General features: G+C 42.5%; 1 protein-coding gene across 1 annotated transcript; it reads right to left on the bottom strand.

Moving 5' to 3' along the window:
- Positions 1–245: 245 nt before the first annotated feature.
- Positions 246–25,738, bottom strand: btr30 (bloodthirsty-related gene family, member 30). Its single transcript, XM_073844778.1, has 9 exons — positions 25,124–25,738; positions 19,329–19,424; positions 18,875–19,108; positions 13,514–13,679; positions 10,299–10,370; positions 10,190–10,210; positions 1,792–1,818; positions 1,470–1,645; positions 246–1,389 (listed from the first exon to the last, which is right to left on the bottom strand). Exons 1-9 carry the CDS (start codon positions 25,736–25,738, stop codon positions 1,030–1,032), a joined length of 1,767 nt encoding a protein of 588 aa, XP_073700879.1. The 3' UTR covers positions 246–1,029.
- Positions 25,739–26,999: the final 1,261 nt, after the last annotated feature.

Here is a 26,999-nt window from a genome sequence, read left to right as displayed (position 1 = left end):
TAGCGTCTCTACTTGTAGCGACGCTACTGCCCAACACTGCCAGTCTGCTTCCATAAGTACTGGACCAACTCCACTTAGCAAATATCTTAAAAAATTATTATGGTATTACCATAGTAAAAATGACCATTGCATTTTTCACCATATATTGCCACCCTATATCCCTAAATCTAGGTATAGGCATACTTTGACAGTCATTAGTATTAATTGAAAAATAAATCAACAAAACAATGCAAATATAACACATATAAAAAATAATACAACAGTATTTTATTCATTGTACAATAATGACTCAATTCAACTAATTACCAAATATAAACAGAAATATCACATAATGCCTTTTCAGTACACAAATGTGAATTTGGTAAACCTTGCCCCATAATTCTGTAAACAAAACAAAGGCTTTAATGACAATCTTTTTTTTTTTAAATCGAATTCACTGATTGGATGTAATAGAAGTTGAAATGGTGATTGGTGCATTTGATTAAGATAATGATGTGATAAAACTATTTCATATGGTATAGATGTAGGTATATTACTGACATGTGAATGAAACAATTTAGTATGTTTTGTGTGTGTGCATAGTGGTAACCCAACACTAATTTCACTAATTTTTTCACAATATATTAAACAAATAATATTTAGATGTTTGCTCAGTGTCTTTAGCCCTAGAAAATCTGTCTAAAAACGGCCCTGAAAACATTTTGGCAATATGTCTTTTGCCAAGAATAATAATTTACAGATGGATTGTAATTAGTTTAATACTACATTATTGACAAAAGCATCAATTCAAAAATGTCCTAGTGATTCCAAACCTTTGAACGATTGAATCGTTCGCACCTGTGCCAAATACACTACATGCGGCTGATCCGCTGATTTCTCTTCATAGTTTCTGCAATCCCCAAACCCTGTCCCACAGGTAACCGCTTTATTACATTCTCTTTCCATTGTTCTAAACTCATTTTGTGCCTATTGTCTTCAAAGATGATCAGCCCTACCTCCTTGCTCTTCTCCATCAAGATTGAGCCATTCTCATTCTGGGACACTGAGGAACGGAGACATCAGCATCAGCGGCACGTCTTTGTCTCCCGTGCCGAACAGCGGGAACAGTTTCTCTGAGAACACTGCGGTAAACGAATACACCTCTGATCCGGTCTTGGCATTGAAGAAGACCAGCTGACCCTCCTCACAGTCCAGATAGATGCCTATTCGCCTCAGGTGACCCGTGACCTTGACCTTAGCGAGGGGCGGCGCGGTCAGAGCGCGTAAATGGTTCCCGCTCCACCACAGCACGTAGTAGCCCACAGCTGGAGTCATGTCAAACAGACCCTTCCTCTGCGACGACTCACGCACCACTCCCAGCTTCCAGTCTTTATTTTCACCAACATTTACCTGAAAGTGTGACATTTGTAACATTCAGTGCTAATGATATAACTTATTCAGACTTTTTGTGTGCACTAGTGTGCACCAACCTCCCAGTAGTGTCTTCCAGATTCATAGGCGTCTTTGGCGAGCACACAGGACCAGACGTCAAAGCGCTGAGAGTTGTTCCTGTAGAACTGCAGCTTCTCGCCGCGCTTCAGCTGTTTGCGGTCCTCTGACAGGATGAGGAACGGGTACGCTGTCGTTGGATTCAGCGTTACGTCCTCTGAAATCAAATGGACATTTCATCAGCTCTTTCATCAAGTTTCATAGTTTTTAAAAAGAATTGAAAAAAGAAAAAGAGACTTTGTTTTGCATGCACATAACATGTAGAAAATGTAAAGAAATGCAATAGGAGTCAAGAATACTTACCAAGAAAGCTTTTAACCTTTTTGTGGCCTAAAAGACAGAAAATATTCTATATTAAAGGGCTGGTCTAAATCATAGATTGGATGCTACATAAAACCTAATTTTGATAGTAATGATGAGTGAAGGTAAAACAATACAATGTAGCAATTTTCTTACTGCAAAAAATGCTTTTCTTACTTAGATTTTTTGTCTTGTTTCCAGCCAAAATATCTAAAAAATTATTAAATCAAGAAGGATTTTCTAGACATTTTATTGTTTTCAGAAAAAATAAGTCACAATTAGGTGCATTTTTGCTGGAAACAAGCAAAATAATCTGCCAATGGGGTAAGAAAAAAAATCTTACTTCAAACAGAAAACAAGACTATTTTTCTTACCCCACTGGCAGATTATTTTGCTTCGCAAAATATCATTTAAATCGCAAGTGCAGTATGGAGTACCTCAAGGCTCAGTACTAGGGCCATTACTTTTTACGCTTTACATGTTACCCTTGGGAGATATCATCAGGAAACATGGTGTTAGCTTTCACTGTTATGCTGATGATACTCAGCTCTATATTTCTTCACGGCCCGGCGAAACATACCAATTTGAAAAACTAACATAATGCATAGTTGATATAAAAAATTGGATGGCAAGAAAATTTTTACTGCTAAATTCTGAAAAAACAGAGGTGTTAATTATTGGACCTAAAACCTCTGCATGTAATAACCTAAAACACAGTCTAATACTCAAAGACTGCTCTGTCAATTCGTTGTCTTCAGTCAGGAACCTAGGTGTGCTATTTGATAGCAATCTTTCCTTCGAAAGCCACATTTCTAGCATTTGCAAAACCGCATTTTTTCATCTAAAAAATATATCGAAATTACGACCTATGCTCACGATGTCAAATGCAGAAACGTTAATCCATGCGTTCATGACCTCAAGGATAGATTATTGTAATGCTTTATTGGGTGGTTGTTCTGCACGCTTAATAAACAAACTCCAGCTGGTCCAAAATGCAGCAGCTAGACTTCTTACTAGAACCAGAAAGTATGACCATATTAGCCCGGTGTCAGAGTTCTACCACAGCAAGATCCACCAGCCACGCCCCCTGAAGACACACACACACGTTCACTGTCACCTGATTACTAATTACTCACCTGGATCCAATCAGCTCCCCTTTATATACCCGGACTGAATCATTCCTCGTTGTCTGATCTACCGATCACACCCCTGCATGCTCTTCCCGTGGACTCTATGGTTTCCTGGTTCCATAGTTGGATTTACTTACCTGAACGCTGGACATCTCAGATAAGAACTATCACCTCAATACCTGCTTCAATATACTTACCTTTTATCTTATACTCTCACCTCCGTCTCTGCCTCCCTCTGTGCTGTGACAGAAGATCAGACCAACAACATAATGGACAACGAGGAAACACCTGCACCAGATCAACTCACCGAACTCATCAAAGCCTTCAAAGCGGCGCTAACACCATCTCCTGCGCCACCATCTGCCTCAGGAAGTCCCATGGCTTTACCAAACACATATTCGGGTGAAGCGGCTGAGTGTAGCGGTTTCCTACTGCAAGTCCAACTATTCATCAAGATGCAACCACAGCAATTTTCTACGGATGAATCGAAGGTAGCGTTTCTCATTTCCCTACTCACCGGAAAAGCTCTACAATGGGCGAAGTCAATATGGCAAGCTAAAACTCCTATAATTCAGTCTTTTGAGCAATTCACCTGTCATTTCTCTGAGGTTTTCAGTTCAAACACAGATGTACTCACCGTTTCTGATCAGCTCTTCCGACTGCAACAAGGTTCTTCTTCCATCCACGAGTACACCCTTCATTTCCGGACGCTGGCGGCGGCTAGTGGCTGGAATGAGACATCGCTGCTGGGTGCCTATCGTCACGGTCTCCACCCGGATATTCGCGCCGCTATGGCCATCTATGACGACAACATCGGGTTGGAGACCTTTCTACAGCGAGCTACGAGGGTATCCCAGCGCCTAGCCGCCTGCCAGCCACCTGAAACCGCTCCTCAGTCCGCTATGGTGGCAGCTTGCTCTCCAGTACCAGAACCCATGCAAATCGATTCAACACGTCTCTCATGGTCAGAACGTCAACGCCGCATCAAGGAAAGACTCTGCTTATACTGTGGACAACCTGGTCATCTTCTACGAACCTGTCCTGTTAGACCCCCACGTCCGGTGGTGAGTACTATTCAATCAGACATTGAAACTGCTCACCTGACTCTTATACCTGTGACACTGCGTACTGCTGAACAAGATCTTTGTGTTTCTGCTCTCCTTGACTCAGGCTCATCGGGAAACTTCATCTCACAAGAATGCATAGATCTCTTACGCTTGCCACGTCACCGCCATAGCCCTGCACTTTCTGTCAAGACCATCCAAGGAAAACCACTCGGACGTGGGCGGATCCGGTATTCTTCACCATACATCACTCTGCAAGTTGGTTTATTTCATCAGGAACAAATCAAGTTTCTGGTACTGGAGAACTCCACGGTAGACATCATTCTGGGACGTCCTTGGCTCCATCGCCATCATCCAGAACTCCGCTGGGATCCATGTGATATCATCGGGTGGAGTAAACATTGCCTGAAGAACTGTTTTACCCGTTTACCCTCTCCAGTTTCTGCTCCACTGACCGTCGCATCAACCAAGATTGAAAGTCCTGAGACTGACAGTAATGTGGAGATCCCAGCGGAGTATGAGGATTACGAGGACGTCTTCAGCAAGCAAGCTGCCACCCAACTTCCTCCTCACCGGCCATGGGACTGTTCCATCGACCTGCTACCTGGGGCTCAATTACCTAAAGGACGCGTCTACCCTTTGTCCAACCCGGAGCGCCAGGCGATGGAGGAGTACATCCAGGAAGCTTTGAAGCAAGGATTCATTCGACCATCCACCTCACCAGCTGCCTCAAGCTTCTTCTTCGTGGGTAAGAAGGATGCAGGTCTCCGTCCCTGCGTTGATTACGTCAACTTAATGCCAACATCCTCCAACAACCATACCCTCTTCCACTCGTTCCTGCCACCCTCGAGGAACTCCGTGGGGCTCACATCTTCTCCAAGCTGGACCTGCGGAGTGCTTATAACCTCGTTCGTATTCGTGCGGGAGACGAGTGGAAAACAGCATTCATAACACCTGATGGCCACTATGAATACCTGGTTATGCCCTACGGTTTGTCCATCAGTCCCTCTGTCTTCCAAACGTTTATGAACGAGGTGTTCCAGGAATTTCTACATAAGTTTGTGGTCGTCTATATTGACGACATTTTGATTTATTCCCGGAACCAGGCCGAACATCGCCAACACGTCCGTCAGGTCCTTCAAGTCTTGCGCCAACATCAGCTGTACCTCAAGCTTGAGAAGTGTGAGTTCCACCAGACTAAGATTCAGTTCCTGGGTTATAACATCAGCCCCGAGGGTGTGCAAATGAACCTGGAAAAGGTGCAGTCCATCCTGAAATGGCCCAAACCCAGTACAGTCAAGGAACTTCAACGCTTCCTGGGGTTTTCCAACTTCTACCGCCGATTCATAAAGGATTACAGTCTCATCACTGCACCTCTGACCTCCCTCCTACGTGGTCGACCCAAACATCTGGTCTGGACCACCTCTGCCCACGAAGCATTCCAGCAACTTAAGAAGATTTTCAGCACTGCTCCTCTCCTACACCATCCCAACCCCGATCTCCCGTTCGTAGTTGAGGTAGATGCATCCACCATCGGCGTCGGAGCAGTGCTGTCTCAAGCAGCTGGTGACTCCACTCTCCTCCATCTCTGTGCCTACTACTCCAAGAAACTGTCTCTGGCGGAGCAAAATTACGATGTAGGCAATCGTGAGTTACTTGCCATCAAACTCGCCTTGGAGGAGTGGCGTCATTGGCTGGAAGGGGCTAACCATCCGTTTACCATCATCACGGACCATAAAAACCTTCAATACCTTCGAGAAGCCAAACGACTCAACCCCCGCCAAGCCAGATGGGCATTATTCTTCACACGTTTCCAGTTCAAGATCACCTACCGTCCCGGATCCAAGAACATTCCTGCTGATGCTCTATCCAGACAATTCTCCCACGATGCCGTGGTTGAGCCTGAAAACATCATTCCCACTGATCTCAACGTTAGCCCCATCCAGTGGGACATTGACACCTGGATCCACGAAGCCACTCTCCAAGAGCCTGCTCCGCCGGAATGTCCAGAAGGTAAAATCTACGTACCCAGCTCCCAGCGTCAACACCTTCTGGACACAGTTCACCAGTCTCCGGGCTCTGGACACCCAGGTAGCAGACGGACCCTCTCGCATGTATGGAAACCATTCTTCAAGTCACTTGGTGTTTCTGTTAATCTCTCATCAGGATACCACCCACAGACCAACGGCCAGACTGAGAGGAAGATCCAGGAGCTTGGACGTTACCTCCGGTCATACTGTTCCGCTGACCAACACAGCTGGAGCAGGTTCCTCCCGTGGGCCGAGTATGCACAGAACTCACTACGCCAAGAGACCACCGGACTAACTCCCTTCCAGTGCATACTCGGTTTTCAGCCGCCGCTGTTTCCCTGGACGGAGGAACCCACGAATGTTCCAGCTGTAGACTACTGGTTCCGAGAGAGCGAGAGAGTGTGGGACTCATCAACATCTACAACGAGCCATCCGACGCCACAAGGAATTCGCCGATGTTCGTAGAAGACCCACCCCATTATACCAACCTGGAGACAAGGTGTGGTTATCTACGAGAGACATCAGGCTGAGGTTACCGTGCAAAAAGCTGAGTCCCCGCTACATCGGTCCATTCGAGGTCCTGAGGCAGATCAACGAAGTGACATATCAGCTTCAGCTCCCACCCAGGTACAGAATCCATCCCACCTTTCATGTGTCACTCCTTAAACCGTACTTTCCCTCTGCCACAGATAATCCTGGAGCTGAAGCTGATACCCCTCCTCCGGAGATCCTGGATCAACCTTCCATCTACACCGTGAGTGAGATCCTGGATTCCCGACGTCGGGGCAACCGCCTGGAATATCTGATCGACTGGGAGGGGTACGGACCGGAGGAAAGATCATGGGTGGTGTGGCGAGAGGGGCAAACGACAGACACAGTGGGTGTGGCGTCAGGCCTCGGAGAGGCTTTTATTAAACAGAAAATATGGGGAAAAGTGTCCATAAAGGGAAATAGTGTCCAAAATAAAAGGGGGATCTGGTGTCCTCGAGTGCTGGGGTTTCGTGAAGGATGGGCAGTGTTCGATAGGGAAGGCTCCAGGAAAGGGGCGGAGTCCGGCGGCCGCACGCGCTCCCCGTGCTGGCACCGGGGTGCTGGGGCGGCGGCATCTCTGGCTGCTTCATCCCTCTCAAGCTGTCCGGTGCTGGGGCGGCGGCATCTCTGGCGGCTTCAGCCGGACCGCGTGCATGCACGGGGGAGAGACCGGTCTCTTGAGGAGAGGCGCGCTCGGGATTTAAACAGCGGCGGTGATGAGGCTTCATTTCCTTCACATGTCCTCATCACACGCCGCCAGCCCGAGCCGATTACTCGCCCCTCCTCTCCCCTACACACCCACTCCCGTCGGGAGCCTGGAGAAGGGCGGCGAATAAGGGACGGGGTGGTGATGAAAATTAGGGGGGAGGCAGCCGACTCGTCACATTCCCCCCCCCCCAAGCGACATCCCCGTCATGAGGTCGCCGCCCACGCAGGAGTGCTACCTTCCTCATCCAGGCTCCAGCGGTCGGAGTGGGCGGGGATTCCTCTCCAAGGCAACGCTCCCTCTCGCAGCACACCGGAACAGGGACAGAAAAACCGGTATTAGTCGACAGCCTCAACCAACCGCAGGATAAGTGACTAACTGAAACATCACTTACCCTTCTTGCGGCTGGGAGGCCGTCTCCGTCGTTTCTCCGTCCCTGTCCGGGTTTTCATGAACTTTTGCGAGCGAGAGGGAATGACGTCATCAGGTGTTGCCCACTGCGCTGTCTAAGCCCCGCCTTGCCCGCATTCTCCACCACTGTGGCGGGAGGGGCAAACGACATGAAGGGAAATAGTGTCCAAAATAAAAGGGGGATCTGGTGTCCTCGACGTGAAGGGGCAGCGTGACGGAAAGGTAGTGTTCGGAGGGGAAGGGTCCAGGAGAGGGGCGGAGTCCGGCGGCCGCGGGCGCTTCCCATACTGCCGCCGCCCTAGCACCCCGGCGCCAGTATGGGAAGCGGCCGCCGGACTCCGCCCCTCTCCTGGACCCTTCCCCTCCGAACACTACCTTTCCGTCACGCTGCCCCTTCACGTCGAGGACACCAGATCCCCCTTTTATTTTGGACACTATTTCCCTTCATGGACACTTTCCCCTTATTTTCTGTTTAATAAAAGCCTCTCCGAGGCCTGACGCCACACCCACTGTGTCTGTCGTTTGCCCCTCCCGCCACAGTGGCCAGAGACGATATCCTCGATCCACAACTTCTGACGGACTTCCACCAGAGCCACCCAGAACGTCCTGCCCCTCGCGGTCGAGGTCGTCCTCGATGTCGGAGAGGGGCGTCGGGAGCCGCCCCTGGAGGAGGGGGTAATGTCAGAGTTCTACCACAGCAAGATCCACCAGCCACGCCCCTGAAGACACACACACACGTTCACTGTCACCTGATTACTAATTACTCACCTGGATCCAATCAGCTCCCCTTTATATACCCGGACTGAATCATTCCTCGTTGACTGATCTACCGATCACACCCCTGCATGCTCTTCCCGTGGACTCTATGGTTTCCTGGTTCCATAGTTGGATTTACTTACCTGAACGCTGGACATCTCAGATAAGAACTATCACCTCAATACCTGCTTCAATATACTTACCTTTTATCTTATACTCTCACCTCCGTCTCTGCCTCCCTCTGTGCTGTGACACCCGGTTCTGTCAGCACTGCATTGGCTCCCTATTAAACATCGTATAGATTTTAAAATCTTGCTAATTACTTATAAAGCCCTCAATGGTTTAGCTCCTCAGTACTTGAGCGAGCTCTTATCATATTATAGTCCCTCACGTCCGCTGCGTTCTCAAAATTCCGGCAATTTGATAGTACCTAGAATATCAAAATCAACTGCGGGTGGCAGATCTTTTTCACATTTAGCGCCCAAACTCTGGAACAATCTACCTAACACTGTTCGAGAGGCAGACACACTCTGTCAGTTTAAATCTAGATTAAAGACCCATCTCTTTAACCTGGCTTACACTTAATACATTTCATAATCCAAATCCGTTAAAGTATTGTTAGGCCTCATTATTTAGGTCAACCGGAACCAGGGACACTTCCTATAACACCTGATGTACTCGTTGCATCAGAAGAAGAATGGCATCTACGCTAATATTAGTATCTTTCCTTCTTATTCCGAGGTCACCGTAGCCACCTGTATCCAGATCAGACGGTCACTGCAGTCCCCCGGATCTAGTCCGTGCCCATCAGCACCCAGAGATATCCTCTACAGCCCTGAATGTCAGCAGAGACCACATCAAAGACAGATCATCAGTGAAGACCTCATCACCTAGACGGCCATCGACGCAAGACAGCAAAAACCAGATGAGTCCTCTCCAAACTGATTTTGTGGCAACTTGGAACTCTTGCATCTACATTAATATTAGTCTGTTTATTTCTTATTCCCAGGTCACCATAGCCACCAGATCCAGTCCGTATCCAGATCAGATGGTCACTGCAGTCCCCCGGATCCAGTCCAAACCTAGACCAGATGGTGGATCAACACCTACAGCCGAATGTCAGCGGATACCGTGTCAACTAGATGAGCCCCAGAGACAGATCATCAAGAAAGAACTCCTACCCTAAACGGCCACCGGCACAAGGCCATGGGAACCAGATGAGTCCTCCCCAATTTGACTTTGTTGCAATATGGAACTCTTGCATTATTATTGACATTTTATTTTATTATTTTAATACTGTAAGGTTGCTTTGACACAACTTGTCTTGTAAAAAGCGCTGTATAAATAATCTTGACTTGACATTACTTGGGGCAGCTGATTGTTTTCTTTTTGTATCAGCAGTCAATGAGCTCAAATACTGGGCTAGTGCTTGTGATTGTTCACATATTGTCAGATACTCATGTTCACATTATCCTCAGCAAAGACCCCAAGAACCAGACTAAATACTGAAGAACCTAATTTGTTTTGAGGATATCTCTACAAGCGTCTAGATGAAATGTAGAGGTCAATGCACACGTTCTTTAATCTATCAGTGAACCTTATAGTGTAAAATGACCGGAAGCAGACATTGTTCACATAGCACGAAACATGTCTTCGTTATCAAGTAATGTAATGAAAAGAGAAAGCACTCCTCCATCCTCAAAATCCAACATCTATCAAAAATATCTGCTGCTTGGGACACTGAAAAATATATAGATATCTTAAAACACATACCTATTTTTAATTTCCGTAGATCTGTAAAACATCAAATGAAAGATTTTAGAGAAAGATCAATAATGTAATGATGTATTTTCTAAGAGTGTGTTCAGGTGTTTTTCTTTACCTTTCAGTGACCACTCCTTCCTCCTCATCGATCGAACGCTCATCATACTCTCACTCTCTGCTAATGTTGAAACTGTCATAGATATCACACTCTTCATTAGTGACTTTCTGACACACATGCATTCTGTGCCAATACTCTTCCATCATTAGTGAATAACTATGCAGGACATTCTAGTAAGAAACTCTGATTAAAGCATAGGTAAGTAACTGCACTGCAGTATTTTGCTATTAGTTAATTAATAACTACTATTCTTTCATGCCTCCCAGTGTGTGAAAATGTCAATATGCAAAATTCTAAAATGCAGATTGTGGTAACCCACTAGAAATGACTCAAGTATACTATCAAACACTTTAGAAGGAATTACTAATTATCTGTAACCCTATTCTAAATGGCTTTAGTCATTGTAAGTGTAGCAGGGGTCATAACCCTCATTGCTATCGGCTGGTGTCATCCTAAGGCTGGACATTTCAGTGTGCTTCATTCTGTAACCTTTCCCTACCTAACAACTCCTGACACATACGTTTATGAGGGTTTCGTAAGGTTCTGGATGGATAGTAATTTTGTAATTCTGGTAACACTTGAGTCATTGTTAGCTGGTTTCCATGATATTGACTAGAATACTAAAGACGAATGAAGGCAGTAATATTTACTAGTGAGCTAACATCATTCTTAGTTTGGTAATGAATCAGGGACATACACAGGGGCTGATCTCAAAAATACTGTATGAGTATAATAAAAACTGTATTTTAAAATCCTTTTATTTATTTTTTAAATAGTTAGTAAACAACAGGGCAGGCAGGCAAACAGAGGGTCATGGCACACCTGCACAAAGTTGTATTAAATGAAAAGAGAAAATCAATAGGGCAAGAAACAGATCACTACGAAGAAACAAAAATGGGACCGAGACAAATCTGACTGACAACAGCTGAAACACAAAGGGAAATACATGAGTACATATATACACATGAGGGTATGAGAGGAAACCTAGAATACCTGGGAACAATCATAAGCTTATGATTGCAGAAAAACTACAAGCTGACTACAAATTGGCACAAGGAAACAGAAAATAAACCAAATGCAAACTAGAAGAGCCAAAACCCAGAGACCCAGAAAACAGACAGACAGAGTAACAAATAGTTCAGCAGAGGGACTGATAAATGTACTAATTATCAACAGCTTACTTAAATCATAAACCTGTTATTACCTATCTTGGGGTCACTTTAACACAAAACATTGATGATCTATTTGAAGTTAATTATGCCAAACTGGATAAGGAAATTAAGAGCGATTTGGACAGGTGGGCTATCCTTCCATTAGACATTGGTTCACGAATAGAGACCATAAAAATGAGTGTTCTACCCCGACTTCTTTACCTCTTTCAGTCACTACCCATTGAGATACCCGAAAAACAATTCAGATTGTGGGACAGAATCATTTCAAGGTTTATATGGAATGGTCACAGACCGAGAATCAAATTTGAAACATTACAGATTGGAAAGGATAAGGGGGGTTTGGCACTGCCAAACCTCAAGGGATATTTTCAAGCTGCACAAATTAGACATGTAATTTGTTGGTGTGACAAAGAATATGTAGCCAAATGGAAGAATTTAGAAAAACTGGTACAAGGAAGAGAAATTCAAAGTCTTATTGGAGACAGAGAAGAAACAATGAGTGTAATTAAACAGGTGAATACAGTCACTCAGTTCACGCTAAAACTATGGTTTAATCTGGTACGAAAGTATAAACTAGAGAAAGAGCTCGGACTGCTTCGGTGGATATTTTATGACAAGGGTTTTGCCCCTGGTTCTCTTGACCAAAGATTTAAACAATGGATTCCTAATGGATTAACAGCGATATGTACAGCAATCAAAAATGGGAATTTCATGAGCTTCCAGGAGATTAAACAAAAATATGATTTAAGTAACCAAGATCATTTCAGGTATTTGCAGATAAGGAACTTTTTCAATAAAGAAATAAAAAATAGTGTAAATCTGGACAAAAATTTAATAATCAAAACCATAACTGAGGCCTACAACGGAAAGAAATTCAGAATAATCTCTACAATTTATGGGCATATAATGGAAGCAAGAGGGAATACGACGACATATGTTAAACTGAAGTGGCAGAACGAGCTGGGTGTGAACATATCTGATGATGAATGGTCACATATATGGAAAACACAGCAGTCAACAACATCATCACGTGTTTGGAGATTACATTGCTGGAAAAATTTAATTCGATTTTTTATAACACCCAAAATTAGGAATAAACATACTAAATTACCACAGCCATGCTGGAGAAGCTGTGGAGATGTAAATGTGAACCATTCACATGTGTTCTGGCTCTGTCCTAAAATCACAAAATTCTGGGAAGATGTTCATTTGGCTATAGGCAGAATTTTGGGTTATGATGTATCCAAGTCTTGTACATTATTATATCTTGGTGTCATTACGGAAAATGTTGTGTTGAAAGATGATAGATACATATTGAAAATTATGTTAGTAGCCTGTAAAAAGGCAATCACAAGAAAATGGTACAAGACAGACCCACCGTCACAGGAAGATTGGTTGAAGGTTATGGACGAAATACATATTATGGAACAACTGACTTATAAAATAAGGACTCAAGAGGATCAATACTGCCGGAAGTGGGAGAAATGGACTGAATACATAAAAACGACAGGACAAGGACCATATTGTCATTGAAAATGATCAAACTGTAGATGCATGGTGATCCAACTTGTTCTTTTTTACATTTTATTTTTAATTTTATTTTATTTTTATTTGTTTGTATTGTTGTTGTATAATGTTTAAGCAATGCTAAAGAAAAACAATAAAAAGAAAGTGTCAAAACCTGTTATTACCTACTAATTATGTAAGAGATTAATGTTAATTATCGTATTCGTTTTTAATTAGTTTCACATCAATTATAAAACTGTATATAGTTTCTCAGTAGTTCTTTGTGTGGCATAAAGTTACTGATTAGCTAACAGTGAACTACTCTATTCAACTGAATGCTAATACTAATCTGTTGATCAGAGTTTCTTGATAATTAATCATATAGAGTGTTGTTAATATTGTGCTACTTATCTGTTGCTGTGTAATTATTTATTAATGATGGAACAGTATTCCAAAGTGTTTGTCATTGTGTTGTTTATATGCAGTTTAATGTAACTGGTGTTGTGTTGCTGAATTTGTCAGATGGCAGTTTCTCACCAGAGTGTCGGTAATGCACTTCCCCGAAGCGTATGTCGTCCAGTCTTTCACGGATGTCTCCTAAAGATGCTTTGACGTCCCCAAGTGAGAAGTGTAGAGTCAGCTCATCCACCTCACGCATGTCCATATCTGAGTCCTGCAAGGGGCTGTTGGCTGCTTCAAAACTCTGTCATCATAACAAGGGCACTAATGAGACTGAGCGACTATCTCCTTCATTAGCCTTTGTTCTTCAGGCTCATTAAAGAACCTGCTTCTCATCCGCAATCTGTGGTTTCTGCAGATCTTACTATGCACAAATATAGCTTCTGTCTTTCATTATTACACTTTTTACCAGCAAAACGCACTTTATGGGTGCGCCTACCCTTACTACCCTCTATCGAAAAACTCCATGAACATTTTCAGCAGTTAAAACCTTAAAGGTGCCATAGAATGCATTGATACAATATTTTAAATTGTTCTCTGATATTTACTTAGAAGGTATATGTCTTAGGTAAGGGCAAAAATTCTCCAGAAACGGTTTTACAGGTCCATTTACAACCCTAGGATTTGTCCCTAGAATAAAATGGTCTATTATTACCTTATTTGGAAGGTTCCTGAATAATAATGAGGAGCTCTGCTCTGATTGGCTGTTTCACAGAGCAGCTGGCTTTCACACAGCAGGAAGGAAACACATGTGTAACATGATGACTTCTAGGAAGCGTGTAAGATCTAACTGCTGGCTTTATTAAACAGATTGTTGTCAAACAGGCAGGGTCAAACTCCAGTAAACAGATATAACGTGGACAAGACAAGGCGTAATCCAAAATAAAGGCAATGGATCAGAATCCAAATGAGCAGTCCAAAGTAGTAAATAAAACAACGAAACAGGGAAAAACTATGACCATGAAACAAAACTATGACTAGGAAACGAAACCGTGGCAAGAACAAGGCAATTGTAACGAGGACTCTGGGAAGTGTGTAAGATCCAGATGCGAGCTTTATTTAACACAGCGTAGTCAAGACAGGCAGGGTCGATCTCCAAACAAACAGAAACACGAAGGCAAGACAAAAGCGTAATCCAGTAATCAGGCAGAACGTCAAAATCCAGTGAGCAGTCCTAAAGTAACAAATAAACAAGGCTATGAAACTAAGACAAACTATGGCAAAATAACTGTGACTATGACAATGAAACAAAACTATGACTATGAAACAAAACCATGAAAATAACAAAACAAGGCAAGGAAATCGGAAAAACGCTTAGTAGAGTCAATCAATCAGCAAAACAATACTTCGCAATGTCTGTTTGGAAATGGCTGCCTTTTATGCCCACCAAACAGGAAGTAACCAACGAGGCAGCAGAGGGAGCAGCAACAGTCAGAGTGAGTAAAGACTCCCTCTGCTGGCCTGGCGTTACAGAACCAAACCCCCCCCCCCCCAGGAGCGACTCCCGGCACTCAAACAATAGTCTACAACAGGGGGTGGGACGGAGGGCCAGGTCCATGCAGTGGAACAGGTTCAGAGTCAGGGCCTGGACCTTGGAGCAGAGGCAGACAGTGGAGCACTGGAGGACCTGGGCCGTGAAGCAGTGGCAGACAGTGAAGCAATGGAGGTCCTGGGCCGTGGAACAGTGGCAGACAGTGGAAACTTGGAGGACCTGGGCCATGAAGCAGTGGCAGGCTGTGAAACAGTGGAAGACATGGCGGGGCCGGCAGAGCAGGAAGCCTAGGCGGTGCAGGCAGAGCAGGAAGCCATGGTGGAGCAGGCAGAGCAGGAAGCTTTGGCATTGCAGGCAGAGCGGGAAGCCTTGGCGTTGCAGGCAGAGCGGGAAGCCATGGCGGTGCAGGTAGAGCAGGGAGCCATGGCGGTGAAGGCAGAGCAGGAAGCTTTGGCAATGCAGGCAGAGCAGGAAGCCTTGGCGTTGCAGGCAGAGCAGGAGGCCATGGCGAAGCAGGTAGCTTGGGTATCCATGGCAGAGCAGCTTGAGCACACAGTGAGTTCATCAATGGGTGGTACGCCCTTTTGAGGATCTGCAGCGGGAGCTGCCTCCTCAGGGGGTTCCGCCGTGGACGCCGCCTCCATAAGAGGCATTGGCGCAGCGGACATGTGGACAGACGAGGCCTCCGGAGCAGACTCGTGGACAGACTCATGAACAGACAAGGCCTCTGGAGCAGACTCGTGGACAGACGAGGCCTCTGGAGCAGACTCGTGGAAAGTGTAGCCCTGACTTGACTTGATACTGGAGGATCAGGCATCACTTGGCTTGATGTCGGAGGAACGGTTGTGACTTGACTTGGCTTTGAAGGGATGGCTGTGACTTGACTTAATGTTGGACGAGCAGCTGTGGCTTGAATTGGCTTAGAGTGAGCAGCTGTAACTTGACTTGGCTTTGAGGGAACAGATGTGACTTGACTTGGCTTTGATGGAACCACTGTGGCTTGGCTTGACTTATCTGGAGCAGTTGCGACTTTATGTGATTCAAGGGGTGCTGCCGTATCTTGCTTAGCCTTTGGAAGTGTTGGTGTGTCTTGACTTGACTTAGGGTGTGAAACTTTGTCTTGACTTGCCTCAGAATGTAAAGCTGTGTCTTGGCTTGACTCAGGATGTGAAGCTGTGTCTTGACTTGATTCAGGAAGTGCTGCTGTGTCTTGACTTGACTTTGCAGGAACAGCAGCTGTGATGTGACTTGGCTTGGCAGGAACAGCAGCTGTGATGTGACTTGGCTTGGCAAGAACAGCAGCTGTAACGTGACTTGGCTTGGTTGACATGAAGCTAGCCGGTGCTGGCTGGACTGACGTGAGTTTAGGGAGACCAGCTGCTCGCACCGACAGCAGTGGTGGGTCCTCTATTCTGGAGGCCAACCATCTTGAAACTGGGTTGACATGATGAAGCGTGGATGTAGCGGCCATCTGGTGAACAGGCTTTGGGACGGCGGCCATCTTGTCGACAGGCTCTGGTGTGGCGGCCATCTTGTGTAGTGGCTCTGGAAAGGCGGCCATCTTGTGAACAGACTCTGGAATGGCGGCCATCTTGTGAACAGGCTTTGGGACGGCGGCCATCTTGTGAACAGGCTTAGGGACGGCGGCCATCTTGTGAACAGGCTTAGGGACGGCAGCCATGACGTGAGCAGGCCCTGGAGCGGGCCTTGAAGCAGCAGATATGACGTGAGAAGGCCTTGTAACAGCAGACGTGACGTGAGTAGGCTTTGGCTTGGTAGACGTGACATGAGCAAGCTGTGGTTTGGAAGGCTTGGCATGAGAAGTCTCTGGCATGATGTTGACTATTCCAGACATGACAGAAAAGTTGGGAGATACTGGGGGATAGCAGGGCTCATCATTAGCAGTCCCCACAGTAAATGCTGATCCAGCCAGCAACAAAGCATAGTCAATATATATTCTTCAGCTTGGGCTAAACACATCATTTTTGTTTGGTTGGAAGTTGGAACAGCAGCTACGCTAATTATTTCTCTATTTGTTTCTCTGTCTCTGCCACGGGATTTCCATCCCGTGGAAACTAGGATTTACACAAGATTCAGTCTGGATTCAGAAGAAGAGATGATGCCAACCCCTCAGAGGACCGCAGATGATGCCAGCCTTGAAACAACATACAGCACTACATAATTTTCCTACAAGTTTGATCACAGCACATAATCATTGCAATTAGTGTTCATCATCTGTTTGATTACACAGTTACTGATTTTAACATTTATATCATATGTACATCGACTTGACATACAGTATTCACCACTAATAAGCTACTAAATATATTGTAGTAGCCTAAACTTTTGTACAGCTGCTTTGCAACGATTCGTATTGTGAAAAGCGCTATACAAATAAACTTGAATTGAATTGAAAAACTTGAATATACTGCTCTAAAGTCCAGTGAATTTTCCCCCCAGGTAACTGGGAGCGAATGGGTTCATCTAACCCTTGACGAAAAATGTCCTTAAGTGCAACGTCATTAAATGCCACCAAATAACACAGTCCGCAAAAGTCCATAACATAATCTTCAATAAACCGGTTACCTTGGTGGAGGCAGAAGAGGCGTGATGCTGGATCCATGATGATCTGTGTACTAAAAGCCGCTGGATCTTTGGTAGGCGAAGTATTCTGTAACGAGGACTCTGGGAAGCGTGTAAGATCCAGATGCGAGCTTTATTTAACACAGCATAGTAAACTCTACTAAGCGTTTTTCCGATTTCCTTGCCTTGCCACCAAACAGGAAGTAACCAACGAGGCAGCAGCAACAGTCAGAGTGAGTAAAGACTCCCTCTGCTGGCCTGGCGTTACAACAATGAACCAGGATAATGCTTAGTAGAGTCCGCTACAGCAAAACAATGCTTTGCGGGGCCTGTTGTTACCCATGGATGTTCATGGATGTTACCCATGAAGCAGCAGAGGGAGCGAGAACAGTCAGTGCATGGGTGAGGGCTTCCTCTGCTGGTGTGGCGTTACAACATGGAGGAAAATATATATTTAATTACGGAGCTCGAGCTGCTATTAATATGCGGTTTATTGAAACTGCCGTTTTGAATGCACGATAACTTTTTAGTTTCACTTTTGAGATCGGCGATCGCACGTGTTATACTACAGCGGCAATACTTACACATTTGACAAGTTTAGATGCTGTCAGCGGTGATCAAGATCTGTAAATCATTCGCCATCCTCCACGCAGTCATCTCTCCTTACTCCGTTTATGTGGTAAGTGAAATCTTATGTACTGCAATGTAACAGGCTAGCGCTAGCAAGAAGCTAACCGTGTCATTTCAGTTGCTCACCTTATTTTATTAGAACGCATTTTTTGTTTTCTGTGCCTTTCTGAGTACAGACACCAAACATCTCCTGCACAACCTGGAACATAACATTTATTCCTGTGATCTGCCATTTCCGGTATTGCCCTTGCTTTGTTTTTTCACAACAGCCTATCTGAAGATCGTCTGATGATTGGGCGATGCAAATGTTGGGGGCGTAACTATCAACGATCGCGACTATGACGTAATAGTCGCTGTTATGTTAGGATTGGCTTATTTTTCTTTTGCAAACACCAGATTTATATAAGAAGGAGGAAACAATGGTGTTTGAGACTCACGGTATGTCATGACCACGTACAGAACTGTTATTATTCAACTATGCCAAGGTAAATACAGTTTTCCATTCTATGGCACCTTTAAATTTCACTTGAAGTTTCTCACATGAAGATATTGTATGTTCTTAGTTTGTGGATGTAGTGAAACCTAGTGTCGAAATAGATGCAAAGCACATGTATAATGACTTTGGAGTGAGAACAGGTTGCAATAAAAGCATGAAGCAATGAATGCGGTTAAATCTGTGATTAAAACACACAGAGAGTATCTGGGGTGTTTGTTATAAGTCTGCATCTTTGTACCTGAAGGAATCCAATATGGTCATCTGAAACAGCCTGAGCCTCTAGTCGACCTCTGCGCTCCTGCAGCTCTGCCAACTTTGTCTCCAGCTGGGTGACAATGGCCTGTCCTCGTCCAACCACAGCCTCTCTCTTCTCCTGGATCCCGCCCACCAACTCGCTGCGGATGCGGTCCACGGAGTGTGTGACATCAGACAGCAGCTGCTCCACCTCTGACAGCTCCGCCTGAGCGTAGCTCTGACAAACACACACTGGATGTCACTAACCTGCAAACCTTATCAGCTCCATTCAAATGCACAGTTCAAAATATTCCTGGATAGCAATACAGATGTTTATTATAAGAATGATTTTTAGCAAATATGTGGAGACCATCACTGTAAAAAACATTTGACTGTTTTTCAGAGTGAATTGTAGAGATGTGTAATGATGATACAGCTTGACTAGAGTTGTAAAATACCTGCAAAGCGTGTAGTTTGCTCTTCAGTTCAGTCAGCTGGGCATTCCTTTTGTCGATACAGGTCTGAAGGTCCAGTTCTGTTTTTCCCAAGAGTCTCTATGAGGTGGGAAAACATTTTTTAAACTTACATCTAAAATCTCTCTTTCTGTCTTTTGTGTAAGACTAAATATTAATCATATATTATAAAGTCCCCATATCTCTATGATGTTCTGCTGTTGAAATAAGGCCTAAAAGGGCTCAAAGGGGGCAGAGATACGGCTGGGTCATTTTTCTATATATTTGCAAGCATTTTCTCTTGATGATTGGGTGCTACTTCAATATTACATGGTGGTCAAAAGAGCCCATCTATGTTTTTACAATGTTCTGATCCGCAGATATTCCTCTGATGATTTTTTTCAGTGTAAGTCTACCCAGCTAGAAATGTTTCATGTTCTGGGAATGCTTTTAGCCACAAGTTTTTGTTCCCAGAATTTTAGTTCCTAGAATGTTCTGCTAAAAGATAGAGAAGAACATTCTCTATAAAACATTCTAAACATGTTTATTGATAACATTATTTGGACATTATCCTCTAACATTCTAATAATGCTTCCCATCACACTAGATGTGGACTTACATTGCTCAGATGTCAAATTTTGGTTGAGAGTGAAAACCCAACCTTTGTTTGATGTCAAACTCCGGTGTCATTAAATATCTCCAGAAACAGCATTAAAGCTTCACTTATTATAAACCAGACTGACTTTATTTCTGTCGTACATTTACACAAGTTCTTACTGAGATTAACAGAGGTTTAGATGTTGATAGTTTGGTAATAGTTTGGTTTGATGTCACCATTATGGTGAGAAGGGTTTGCTTTAGTTAGGCATTTTGACTCTTGTATGATCATGTTAATTCACAGTACATAAACTAATGTTAAAAGATACAAATTTACATTTTAATAATGTATGAATTCTTATTTTTGCTTAATATTAATTAACATTAATACATGCTATTTAATTATTGTTCATGTTAACTAACTGGATGGCAAAATTTTTATATATTGTGTGTATGTGTCTGTGTGTTGATTTTAAAGTGTAACCCTTTCAATTCAGTAAACTTTAAATCCAAACTGGCAGAGGGTTACTGTGAATGCATGTGCCAACTGGGCACCGTTTTCCTAATTGATTCTTTCTTAGTTATGTAGCGCTTAAAAGTTATGTCTTATAACAGGAGTCACCTGCAAAGCAATATCCACACACAAATTGAACAGATAGGTAACGATGACATTTAAGCAGAAGTGGTGGACGTAAAGCAAGCAATAATAACATTTTGTTATCATCATGAATTACATGTTCTTATCATCATCATCAGAATATAGGGAAAATGTTCCCTATATTGTGAACGGCTTTGGGATATCTTGAACGGTGTTGATGTGGTGATTTGTTGGAGACACTCTATAGCGCCACCTTTTGACAAAAGTTGGAGGGTTAGTTGTAGCTACAGACATCAAACTTGGTTGGTATATTGGTCTCATCAAGCCGGACAACTTTCTAATTTACACCCATTAGCTACGACCAACAGGAAGTTGGCTATTTAGATTTGAATGTGGATTTTTGGAAAAATATAGCTGTGAATAAATTCATATCACTCATAGCAGAATCAGACAGTTCACACCAAACTTTGTCAACATGATGCCAAAATACTGAAGATGAGTTATTTCCATATATCTTTAAATTGCATTATTCTAATTCATCAAAACTTTTTATATATAAAGAACAAGAAATTCTTAGGAAATACGAATAGTTTCAAAATGTTATCATGCTCAGAGGCCCCCAAAACATTAAAAGTGTCATATAAATTTGTCAGATTAAAGCTCTAATACCAGGGATGAACACTAGAGGTCCTCATAAGATAAGGAATCGTTTGACCTCTAATGCTATTTAGCTCATTGTCAGTGTATAAGAATGACAATAATCCATAGAATCAGTTGATATGTACTGTACTGTCAGTGCACTTTTACATAATTGTTTTGTATAGGTGCTTAAAGAGCATTAAAATCTTCTTTTAATCTTTTAAGGAAAAATTATATGATTTATATATATAGACTCTCACTGATAGAACAAAATATTTTATAAGTATGACACTATACTGCTCAGTTCACTTAATTAGAATGAGAAACAAATACAAAAAGGCCAAACAAATCAACTAAGTTAATATGTATTTATTTTTAATATATTTGTTTATAATTATTTCACAGATGCTTATAGATTATTAAAATACTATTTAAAAATGCTTGTAGACCATAAAACATGGTAACTATTTAAATAGGGTCTCTTTTGTTAACAATGGTTAATGAACTAACAAACACGAACGAACAACGAACAATATATTTGTAATCGATTTTCTTCAAACTTCATCAGAATAATGTAAAAACACTGCCGATGAGAGTCTGTAAAGGCGTCCCTGATGTATCAAATGCTGTTACCATGGCAAATAAATAAAACAAAAAATAAATTCAAATATTTGTTTCCTGTGTTTTTGAGGCAGATAGCGTGCTTAGAATTTAATTTTCCATTTTCAATTTTCAATGATTTATTATATATTTAAAGTGCAGCATCCTAACTCTTTGAAACTTTTTTCAAAAAAAATAACGATTCATTCTGATCAAACACAGTACATTTCATAATTATACAAAACTCCACGAATGAAAGAAAATAAAAAAAACATATCTGATCTCACTCTGCTCTGCACTCTATGTGTGTGTTTGTGTGGTAAGTGGTTGAGTGTAAGGAGGGGGGATGGGTGGTAAGAGAAAGAGTCAGAGAGGAGGAGAGACAGTTAGGGTTAGTCCAAAGGGTTACTGTGAATGCATGTGCCAACTGGGCACCGTTTTCCTGATGCTATCGGGATGGTGACTGCACAGACGGCGAGGGCCCGGTCATCGCTGCTTGCAGCTTTAATCATTCTTCTTCTTCTCAAAAATGAATTGCATTTTTGAGGGCCTAAACATACCCGAAAACTCATGAAACTTTGCACACACATCAAACCTGGCGAAAATTTATGTTTGATATGGGTTTCAGAAGTGGGTGTGGCAAAATGGCTCGACAGCACCACCTTTACACATTCCGCGGTGTGCACTTTCAGCTGTGATTCACGTACATGCACAAAAATCAGAACACACATGTAACACACCAATACCTACAAAAAAGCCTCTTGGAGCAAAATCCGAAACCCAACAGGAAGTCGGTTATTAATATTTTTTTCAGCAAATTTTTTGCCATTTTCAGGCCTCGTATTTGAACGAACTCCTCCTAGAGATTTATTCCGATCAACGCCAAATTTGGTGAATCTAATCTAAAGCCCTTTGTGACATTAAATTGCGAAGGATTAGAGTTTTCATCAGAGGGCGTGTCCGTGGCGGCTTGACAAATTTCGATGTTTCGCCATGAAAAAGGAAGTTGCTATAACTCAGGCATACAATGTCCGATCTGTCCCAAACTTCACATGTGTGATAACACTCCTGACCTGATGACATCTACATGCCCATATTCAGTTATAGTCATAGCGCCACCTGCTGGCAACAGGAAGTGTCATGCTGCACTATGCAACAAACTCCTCCTAGAGATTTATACAGATCAACACCAAAATCGGTCAGTCTAATATAAAGGCTTTAGTGATGTTAAATTGCGAAGATCTTGAGTTTTCGTTGAAGGGCGTGTCCGTGGCGGCCTGACAAATTTCGAGGTCTCCCCATGGATATAAAACTTGTTATAACTCAGCCATAAAATGTCCGATTTGCCTAAAACTTCACATGTTCGATAAGAGTCCTGGCCTGAACACATCTGAAGGCCAATATTCTATTATAATCACAGCGCCACCTGTTGGCAACAGGAAATGACTTGTATCAAACTCCTCCTAGAGATTTAATGATATCAACATTATATTTGGTCAGTCTGATCTAGAGGCCTTAGAGATGTTAAATTGTGAAGATCTTGAGTTTTTCGTTAAAGGGCGTGTCCGTGGCATTTGATGTTTCGCCATGGACATTGAAGATTGAGGTAGATCGGACATTTTATGGCTGAGTTATAACAACTTCTCAGGTTTGGTAAGAGTCCTGGCCTGAAGACACCTAAAGGCCAATATTCAGATATTATAATAGCGCCACCTGTTGGCAGCAGGATATATCATATCTTTCACTAACTCAAACATACCAAGGTCAATCTGCACCAAACCTCATATGTTTGATTAAAGTGCTGTCCTGAACACATCTACATGCCAATAATCAGTTATAGGCATAGCGCCACCAGCTGGCAGCAGGAAGTTTGGCATATATAAATGACTTTGACATATTTCTCCATATTTACTGTATTAAAAGCATACTGCCCATCGTTCGCTGTTTTCCTAAAGCCACCGGTTGGCGGTGAGCCCGGGTGCGAGGGCCCTATCATCGCTGCTTGCAGCTTTAATTCTACCTGTAATTTTTAAAACACATTGTTCACAAACCACTTTAAACTACTGAGTGCATCAGTAGTTGCATCAATCTCAACAATGGTGACATGCTTCTTCGTGCCACAATGAATTCTGGGAGCTCTGGATGAGTTTTGTATGATGCACCCAGAATAATTTGGAGCATGAAGCATGTCACCATTATTTAGAATTATACACTGATTCCTGATGTTTGTGACAAAGAAGGTTGTGTGTGTGTTTATTTTAATTCTTGAAATGATCTGATCAAAATTCAGTCAGATCTCAGTCTGTAGAATCATTACATTGCCTATAATGAATAATTACACTTAACATCATCATCAGCAAGCAAACCACATCATCTGATCACGTTTGCCAAAACAAACATACATAAATTGTCCAACTTAAGCAAACTGTTCTCACCATAATGGTGACATCAAACTAAACTATTACTTTCAATCAGACATCAACATCTAAACCTCTGTTAATTTCAATAATACCTAGTGTAAATGTATGACAAAAATAAAGTCAATCTGGTTTATAATAAGTGAAGCTAGTAATGCTGTTTTTGGAGTTATTTAATGAAGTTGGTGCTTCATCAAACAAACATCTGAGCAACATTTGAGTCCACATCCAATGTCCAAAGAGAAGAATGTTAGACAATAATGTTCTAATAATGTTATCAAAAAACATTTGTAGAATGTACTTTTTAGGGGGATATTCTGGGAACTAAAATAAAACTGAAAACATTACCAGAACATAGCATAATTTTCTCTGAAAATTAGAACAATAACATTTCTAGCTGGGAATGTGGTTGGTTACCAGGATAATCATAGCTCAAGGTTTTGTGCAGAAGAAGAATAAGAAGATAATATCAGTGGTGCTTTGCTACAAGAAGTGCCACTAAGAAGAACAACAACAAATACAATGATTAAAAGAACACTAGGAAAAACAATATGTGTTTTAGCAGCTTTACTGCTCTGCTCCTCTCTATACACTAGAAATGTTAAAGTGATAAATCATTTATTCAACCTCAGGTCATTCATTTTGTCTTTTATTGAAGACAAAAGAAGATATTTTGAAGAATGTTGGTAACCAAACTCTTGATGCTAGCCATAGACTTACATAGTATTATTATATATTTTTTATATCTGAATAGAAAATTAAATATTATTCTGTTCAACAGAAAAAAGAAACTCATACAGATTTGGAACAACTTCAGGGTGAGTAAAAAAAGCCGGCAGAATTATAATATTTGGATGATCTATCCTCTCTTGTCTCTTGTCATTGTAGTTTTGAGCAGCAGTGAAAACATATTTCCACATTAGCTTTATTCTTAAAAAGAGGAAGGTTACCTGTTTGCTGGCTCGTTCTGTCTGCACTGAGACGGTGAGGTGAGTGCGGTGTTCCTCCAGAACACAGATGGCACAAATACACTTTTGATCGGTCCGACAGTAAACCTCCAGCAGGCGGTGGTGCTCCTGACAGGTTCGGCCGCGCAGGGCCTCGTGAGGATCCAGCAGCTGATGGGAAGCGTAGAATGCCGTCTGCTGATGTGGCAGCACGTGAATCTCGCAGTACGCCGCGGTGCACGTCAGACAGGTGCTGACAGCTTTCTTTTTCTTTCCAGTACAGACGTCACACAGGATCTGCTCGACCTCAGCCAGCGAAGCTCCGGTAACAGGTGCTTTTTGCCTTGGCTTCGGCTGAGGAGGTCCAGCGTAGTACATCTCTTTATATTTCTGGGCGATGTGTGCGATCACACGGTTTATGCTCAGCTTAGGACGCTCTTCAAATACCCGTTTGCACAGTGGGCAGGTGCAGACGGAGCTAGACGCCCAGTAGCCACCGATGCAGCCCTGGCAGAAGTTGTGGCCGCACGGCGTGGAGACGGGTTCGCTGAAGATCTCCAGACAGATGGAGCAGGTCAGCTCCTGCTCAGAGGAAAGATCACTGTCCAGCTGAGCCATCTTCTGCTTCTTTGACAGCCTACAAAACATACAACATATACAAAAATAATCAGAAGGCCGCAATATGACTTAGTATTAAATCAAGTATTATTGATTTAAATAATCTAACCTAACTCTAATTGACATTAAATGCTGGATGTAAAAATAAAATAAAATCAAGTAATCAGCAAGTAAAATCATGTAAACTAAAATTATATTTCTTCGTTTTTTTAATTGAATGACATACAGTTCTCAAAACCTCTTAAGGCGAGACGCTGCAGGTGAATAGGGTAAAAAAAAAAAACTAATAGTTATCACTTTATTCAATGGATTGATTACATTGATAATTGCAACATTTTTTGTATTACTGTCACACCCCCGGACTTTCTTGTTGGTTTCTCCCATTTTCCCCCGCAGTTCTGAGTGTTTTTGGTTTCTCCCTCATTGTCTGCACCTGTGTGTGTAATTAGTCTGTCTATTTAAGGTGTGTGTTTTCCCCTGTACTCTTGTCGGTCTTTGATGTTATATGGATGTTTTCCCCTGGTGTTCCTGTGTCTACCTGTATTCCGTTGGATTTATTAAATATACGTCTTTTTATTACGTCGTTGTTCGTGTGTTCCTGCCTAATCCGTGACAATTACAAGTTTTCTAAAATGTTAGGTTTTAATACGCAAATTAGGCATTGTTTAATGAAATATGCGCTAATTTGCATACATTTTTCTAGTACAGAAATCTAAACACTGGGAATAAAAAATTCTATTTTTTAGGGAATAAAATGTTTTATAAAATCAAGCAAATTATATATGAACAAAACCCTCTTTAAAAACCTTCAGCATATAGACAGGAATAAAAATGTAAAGTGTGGTGTGTGTAAGTCCTACTGAAGTGGAGATTTATGGCTCAGTGTAGGAGAAAAAACTCATGATCTTTAAAAATATATATTGTAGTTGAAATCTATTGACACAAATAGATAAAGTGCTATAAAAGAAACACTTAACAGTGTCTTTGGGGTGTTTTCTTTCCACTAGAAAACACTGAAAATCCCAAAAACTCAAACTTGACAGGTGCATGAAAAAACTGTGTTTTTGCCTGCAGTGTCTCCCCTTTAATATGAGTTCTGATTTCAATAAGTAAACACTGTCCATATTTACATAGGTCTCCCTTACAGTCCTACAGTTCAAACTACCTAAGCGTGAATATCGTTTCTTATTTAGAGTGTGCAACTGTTCCTGCTTACTGTGATATAGATGAACTACAGTAGGACTGCATCACACCTTAATTA

The sequence above is a fragment of the Garra rufa genome, chromosome 7 (assembly GCF_049309525.1).
Source record: "Garra rufa chromosome 7, GarRuf1.0, whole genome shotgun sequence".
Taxonomy (NCBI): domain Eukaryota; kingdom Metazoa; phylum Chordata; class Actinopteri; order Cypriniformes; family Cyprinidae; genus Garra; species Garra rufa.
The sequence above is the reverse complement of the archived record's forward strand: the minus strand, read 5'-3'. Positions and strand labels throughout refer to the sequence as shown.